A 7820-nucleotide genomic window follows, 5' to 3' on the forward strand; every position below is an offset into this window, starting at 1 on the left:
CTGATGATTCTTCCTGCCTGATGACTACAAAACAATACTACAACATGACGTAACGATATCATCCTGATGACTACAAAACAATACTACAACATGACGTAACGATATCATCCTGATGACTACAAAACAATACTACAACATGACGTAACGATATCATCCTGATGACTACAAAACAATACTACAACATGACGTAACGATATCATCCTGATGACTACAAAACAATACTACAACATGACGTAACGATATCATCATGAGGTCTACAAAACAATACTACAACATGACGTAACTATAGCATCCTGATGACTACAAAACAATACTACAACATGACGTAACAATATCATCCTGATGACTACAAAATGACGTAACGATACCATCCTGATGACTACAAAACAATACTACAACATGACGTAACGATATCATCCTGATGACTACAAAACAATACTACAACATGACGTAACGATATCATCCTGATGACTACAAAACAATACTACAACATGACGTAACGATATCATCCTGATGACTACAAAACAATACTACAACATGACGTAACGATATCATCCGCTCCAGACCGGTTCACACGGCAATTTTGTAACAGGCTTTCCTCCGAGGTGGAAGACCTGGTGACGCGAGATTACATCCAAGATGGTGCCTTGTGCACCTTGAAATTAGCCCTGAAGCAACACATGGCTGGTCGTCCTGATTTAATGGTTACAAATAGTGGGGGAAAGCTTACGCTGAGAAAAGCAGATCAACAAGTGTGTCACGTTGTCAACTTGTCGTTTGGCTATTTTCCTGCAATAACTTTCCCCCCAAATAAAACGAATTATGTGGTTAAAGAATATACCTGAGCCAGAGGCGGGGCTAACAGACACAGCAGGTACCACTCTGATGGGATTGGCTCCTCCTCCTTCTCCACCCATAGAGCCGCCGGCTGGGTTTGCCGTCGGCATTACAGGCAGGTATTGCTCGCAGGCATCGATAACAGCAACTATATTGAGAAATTTCGATGCTGCTAGTAGGCCCTAGACCAAATAAACAAAAGGTTTGTTCAACCATTAAAGCAGCAATGCAACTTTTTTTTTTACTGTACTGTATATATTATGTCCCACAAAAAAATGCGTAAGCAATAACAATCATCGTGTACGTGTGTATTGTAGTGAATTTATGGGGAAGATCTAGGGAGGCGCATGTCCACGTCTGCTTATAGTGTATACTGTCAGTGTAATTAGTGTAATAGTGTAAACGTGTAATAGTGTAATAAGTGTAATAGTGGTATAGTGTATTAAGGGTAATAGTGTAATATGGGTAATAGTGTAATTGCAACTGTAGGTCACAGGTTACTATGAAAAACTGCAAAACCTGCCAGTCCGTCCGTCAGTCACGCCACCATATATGGCCATCAGACCATTATGCCTCATGACACGTCACGCCACCATATATGGTAAATGCTCCATATATTGCCATCTCCATATTATGAAGATCATGACACTGACAAACAATGGATAGCCATACATGGAAAAGACTGGATCACCAGCTAGATCTGCATATATGGAGCTGGCCAGGAACTCTACATCTGACCTCAAACCCTTAGATCTCCATATATGGAGCCTACTTGTTCTGAAATTCCATATGTTGATCCTTCCCCACCCGCCCTTCCTCTTTGATGTCTCCCTTTTGACTGATACCCGTCCATTCAAACTCTAGGCGGGCCCGCCCCAAAATTATTAGTGCAGCCGCGCCCAGCAGCTGGCGAAAATTAGAGTTCTCAACATGCCAGAAAATTAAGGTTCGGCCCTACCTGGGCCCTCATCAAACCCTGTAAGCTCAAGACACTGCCCCCGCTGCCACCCTTAAAGATGGAGTGCCATGATTTTACCCCAACCCTAAAACATGATCATCAGGTATTATAGTTTGTTTAAAGTATTTGTTAAAATGTCATTTTTATGTGGACACGCCCACCAGTTCATTAAGGATGCCTGGTTTGCCTGGTGGGTGGTGATGGGTGGTGATCCAGCTGAACTGAAGCCGCTCCCACAGCTGTTGTATGATAAAGGGGAAGGGATGATATTACCATCACTGTTTTTTTCATTGGCACGTTTAGGTTTCAGCCTCCATGAAGACACCCTAATTACATAGGGAAGACATCATTGCACATAACTACACCAAGGGGTCTAATGACGTACTGTCACCTCATAAACACATGAAAAAACTGGGAAAAAATACAGACTGCCGTATCGTCATATGGAATGAATTCTGTACTGGCCATATGGAGAATATATATGGAGTCTTGTGTACAGGGCTTGATGAGGTCATAGGCCAGTCATGCTAAAATAGTGTGACCCAAAAGAACTTGCAAAAGTAATCGTTCAAGATTTTTGAGTGGTGTAAACCACTCCTACAACTGGCTTTGTTAGTCTGTCTGTGCTAAAAAAATGAGCATGGTTGCTATGTTCACCCAGTTCACCCGGGTGTGATTTCATTACGTCAGACAGGCTATATAAGACCTTACACCACTCAGTTCACACGGGTGTGATTTTTTAAGATCCTTAGGGTTATCCAAATAACATAAAAAATATGTTATAAGTACCATAATACAAAGTACCATAATAAACCTATAAGGCAAGGAAATAATTTAATTTAATTATGCTTTAAGAAGCATGTAATGTGTCAAACTAGGGGGGTTTCATGATTCTGAATCCATTCCAAACATTAGTTTTGCACGAAACACACTAAAATATAGAATATCAGAACAACTCCATATATGGAGATCTAAGGGTGGCAGCGGGGGAAGTGTCTTGAGTATACAGGGTTTGATGAGGGCCCAGGTAGGGCTGGGCCTTAATTTTCGGGCATATATGGTCATGTGACTGACACAGACTGACAGGTTTTGCAGGTTACTACACTATTGCCCTTATTACACCATTACACTATGTTACTATTATACTATTACACTAAGTACATTATTACACTAATTACAGTATTCTACACTATTACACTTATGTATTACCTTCTTTTTTATTTAATATACCAGTAGGCTACTAAAATAATGAATTAGTGAATTCGCATTAACTGGTATAACTTATAAAGCACAGCCCCAGACAAACATGGCAACCTCAGTTGCCAGGCAGACCTCTGGAGCTTTTTGATTGGGTAGTGGAAAAAGCCTCACGTGATTGGCTCTCAGACATCATGTAATTTTTGGCAGTAATTTTTTGGGGAACAAAAAAACATCTTGCATCTGTAAAAGCATGTTTTTTCAAACACACAAAAAAAAGAGCTACAAACAAGTTATGTTTTACAAGTGCACACATTACAAAATGTACGAATACTTTTTTCTTTCGAATACAAACTAAACCTAAACTACATAGTGCCGCTTTAAGACCCGAGACTGAGATTCAAAAACACAATAGTTTCATGATGGAAATACATTACCTTAACATTTTCTGACGTTATGGATACTCTTGATGAGTATCCATAACAAACCAATGCGTTCAGCATTTCAGGGTCAATTAGTCAATTAGGTGAGATCTTTGCTTTCTTGAACATATTCTGTGAAAGTTGAAAAGATGAATGGTTGGCGTATAGTGATCATGACTTAGGCCTTTCTTATATACATTGTGTCAACAATTAAATGATATCACATGATGTTTGGCTCACGTGAAATCCATGGTCAATAAATGTGTATTTACATTAAAATATGAGCTGAATGAAGACAGGAGCCGCCGGTGACAGGGCAGCTCTGTGCCTCCACAGCACAATATCACATCGCACGAATTCGAGTCGAGCCGCATCATGTTCATCCCCTCCAATACCATGGCGGCATGTTTGGGGTCGTGGAATATTTTGGCCATTTCAGCCAAGCCTGCAGAACAGTAGGAGGGGATGAAAGAAAATGTCACATATAGCAATGATCGTTTACTTGTTATCTATTTTTGAAAAATCGTGAAAATATGGCTCAAATCTTTGAATATATATTCTTTCAGAGCGAGCGTTTTTAACTCAAATCTTTGAATATATATTCTTTCAGAGCGAGCGTTTTTAACTCAAATTTTGAATATATATTCTTTCAGAGCGAGCGTTTTTAACTCAAATCTTTGCGTCTGCAGGGTCCCTGGAACAACATATTTTCAGATGGGGGTCGGCGGCCAATTACATATAATTCTAGGGGTCCTTGACATTAAATAGTTTGAGAATCACTGACATAGAAACATGTTTTTTTCAGAAAACTGTCAGGATTTGTAGAATTGTCCTCAGGTCTACATAAATGAGTTAAAGGGAAACTTCACCCTTTTTGCAAAAAAGGGTGTTATGATGTTATGTTGTTATTTTAATGACGTTTAGATGTAGAACACTTTCCTGGGGGTCTTTATGTGTGTAATATGTGGTTTTAGAGATTTTAGCAGTGAGCCCAGTGTCTCTGATGTCATGGACACTGGGCTCACTTACCCGATTCACAACACGTGAAGGAACATTCCGCCATATAGAATCCAACCTGCAACTGCTCCTGGCGGAAGGTTCTGTCATATAAGCTTTATTATTGATATCAAAACGGATCGCCGATTTCTTTTTTTTTCTTTTTTGCTTGGCCTTTCCTTCTGCAGCGATCCTAGGCCGGTTTCGCGCATGCGCAGTGCCGTTCACCTCCCTTTATACAGGCTGACTAAAAAGCTGAATAACTCAAAATCTACGGAGCTCTCCATGGTTTAGATATAACGCGCGATGTTCGGAGGTCATCTAAGATCATCTAAGATGATCTAAGATGGCCGCCCAAACTGGATGTGCATCCAGCGTGCAACACAGTAAAACGACCGGCAGTCCGGCTCAGCAGTCTAGCGTTGGCTCTGCCGTCCACCAGGCAGCAGTGTTTGTGTTACTTCCTGGACTACATGTCTCAGTAAGACAGCCCTCCCCCTATCCACAAGGAGGAGCAGTGCACCAAAACATTATGGAAATTGTACTCCTGGAAGGAAGTGAGCCCAGTGTCCATGACATCAGAGACACTGGGCTCACTGCTAAAAACAGTGAAATCCCATTAAACATTATTTAACCCGCCGCAACCCGCCTCGCCAATAAAGTTAGGATGTCTTGACTCGGCTCAGCCGATGCTGCGTAGTACGGCGGTGTCTGTTTTCGGCACACAACACCGCTGTACCACATAGTAAATCTCGCAGAACATGCACACATCGACATACATTGCCTGCCAGGCTTTAAGGCTTAACAATATCATCACTGGTTGGTTTATTATTGTTTTCAGAACGTTGTTGTTACAATTTAGGCATTTAGCAGACGCTCTTAATCCAGAGCGATTTACATCAAGCAATAACAAAAGCATGGCATACATCACATATATAAAAAGTAGTTATCATGAATAATGCGTAAACTAAGAACATAACAGTGGAGTATCTATGTAAACTATACATACTATACTATATTATATATTATACATGTGTACTATAAAGTGCTATGACTACATAAAATGCAATTCTAGTGCCGTCTACGTAACAAGCTATAAGTCTGTTTAAAATACTATCTAAGTCTACATGAAGTGCTATCTAAGGGGTTAGGCTAGGGCAAGTGCTACGGGCCATGGTGGAGTCTGAAGAGGTGGGTTTTCAGACTACGGCGGAAGATTGGGAGTGAGGCTGCAGTTCTGACTGTGATGGGAAGTGCATTCCATAGTTTTGGAGCCAGAAGGGAGAAGAGTTTGGGACGTGTGGAGCGTATTAGTGAAGGTACCTCCAGCTTCCCTGCGTTGGCTGATCTGAGTGCGTGGGAGGGTTTGTAGGGTACGATCATACTTGTGAGATATGGGGGGGGCATGCCTTTGGTTGCTTTGAATGCCAGCATCATTGTATTCTGTGCGGGCAGCGACCGGGAGCCAATGGAGGGAGCGGAGAAGGGGGGAGACGTGTGAGAATTTTGGCTGGTTGAAGACCAAGCGAGCTGCGGCATTTTGGATCAGTTGGAGGGGCTTAAGTGCACATGCCGGTAGGCCAGAAAGGAGGGAGTTACAATAGTCAAGTTTTGACAAGACTGTTGTCTGGATTAGGAGCTGGGCTGACTCCTGGGTGAGGAACGGTCTAATTCGTCGTATGTTATAGAGTGTAAACCTACAGGATCGCGTTACAGCTGTGATGTGTGTTTTGAACGAGAGCTGACTGTCCAGGACAACACCAAGGTTCCTGGCTGTCGGGACAGACTTTACCAGGGCGTTGTCTACGGAGATAGTTAGCTCCCGCATAGGGCAGGACTTAGCTGGGTTGTTTAATGGTTGCCAGACATTCAACACTCATCTCACGCTGATAATAAGCGCCATGGAATATTTTGACTTTCCCATTAGTGTGGCTTGGCACCAAAACATTTAAATGGTGAAATAAAGATTTGACCACTTAATGATTTAACAACTGCAGGGGGTACATTAACCCATTTAGACGTGAGGTCGATTCTACAAATGTCTTCTAAATCCTGAGTTTTCTGAAAAAACTATGTTTCTATATCAGTGGTTCTGAAACTACTTCATGTCAAGGACCCCAAAAATGATATGAATTTGACCGCCGACCCCCATCTCAAAATATGTTGTTCCAGGGACTCCCCAGAAACAAAGATTTGTCATTTCCACGATTATTCAAAAATAGCAGATCTACAAGCTCATAGTGTGACACTCTGTGCCGTGCTATGATATGATATGAGCTTGTAGATCTGCTATTTTTCAAACGCTAAAGCATAACCAAAAGGGGTTCCCTTTCAGAACAGCCGATTCGACCGTTATCACACCTTTCAACAGGGTTAGTATGGCCGTTATCACACCTTTCTGAACAAAGCCTGGTCAAGGACCTGTCCACCCCCTGGTGGACAGGTCATTTCCAACTATTGTGGGTGCATGGAAACTAGGGACTACTAATATATACTATTCTCTGCCTATCGGGACGTAACTCGGACGGCGCCGAGTCGGGTCTGGTGGCCTTCGCAACGCTCGGCAAGGCGACTCGCTCGGCGGTGCCTCACGGCCACCAGACACGGCGCGCCTCCGTCAGGACATCAGTGACATCAGTGACATCATCACCCGTCACAATAGGTGATAATGACATACTGAGACAGTGAGTATGCCAGTATGGCCATACTGGCCCTATTGAAAGGTGTGATAACGGCCATACTGGCCCTATTGGAAGGTGTGATAACGGTCGCATGGGGTGTTCAGAATGGGTTAACAGATCAATAGTCGCACAGGACGCCTAGTGGATTTTATGGCAAACATTTTGTCTCCAGTTCTTCACGTGTCACTCACCTGCCCTTGCGTGCAAACTCGATGGACCAAAAAAGATCAAATTAACTGGTCTGATTGACTCTGTGGCGTTTCTGGTCCCTGTGGTCAGTCTGAAGGACGCCTGCACCAGCTCCTGAGTGTTTAGAAGAATTAGAACACTTTCCTGGGGTCTTTGTGTGTGTAATAGGCTATGTGCTTTTAGATATTTTAGCAGAACACTGGGCTCACTTCCTTCATGGACTACACTTTCCATAATTCTTTGGTACACTCCTCCTTCTTGTGGATAGGGGGGGGGGGGGGGGGGGCTGTCTTACTGAGACAACATGTAGTCCAGGTAGTAAGTGAGCGCAGTGTCCATCTGCTAAAACCTAAAAAAAAAAAATATATATATATATATATATATATATATATATATATATATATATATATATATATATTTTTTTTAGAACACAAACAATATAGATATATATTTTTTTTTAAGACCTGGAACGCATCCGTGTCATCTTGTAACTCAAATCTTTGCTTCCCTGGAAGAAAATATTTTGAGATGGCGGCTAAA

At 42.1% G+C, this 7820-nt stretch overlaps 1 protein-coding gene across 1 annotated transcript in view; it reads right to left on the bottom strand.

The window, feature by feature from the left end:
* LOC306916536 (far upstream element-binding protein 3-like) overlaps positions 1–7385 on the bottom strand; it is a 23187-nt gene extending 15802 nt beyond the window's left edge. The window contains exons 1-3 of the mRNA XM_079494427.1: positions 7283–7385; positions 3687–3859; positions 842–1019 (exon numbers count right to left, since the gene is read on the bottom strand). Coding sequence (XP_079350553.1) covers positions 842–1019; positions 3687–3848 — 340 coding nt within the window. The 5' untranslated portion in view covers positions 3849–3859; positions 7283–7385. The remainder of the gene's footprint in view (positions 1–841; positions 1020–3686; positions 3860–7282) is intronic.
* Between the last annotated feature and the right edge of the window lie 435 nt (positions 7386–7820).

Source organism: Electrona antarctica (assembly GCF_951216825.1).
Source record: "Electrona antarctica genome assembly, chromosome: 23".
Taxonomy (NCBI): domain Eukaryota; kingdom Metazoa; phylum Chordata; class Actinopteri; order Myctophiformes; family Myctophidae; genus Electrona; species Electrona antarctica.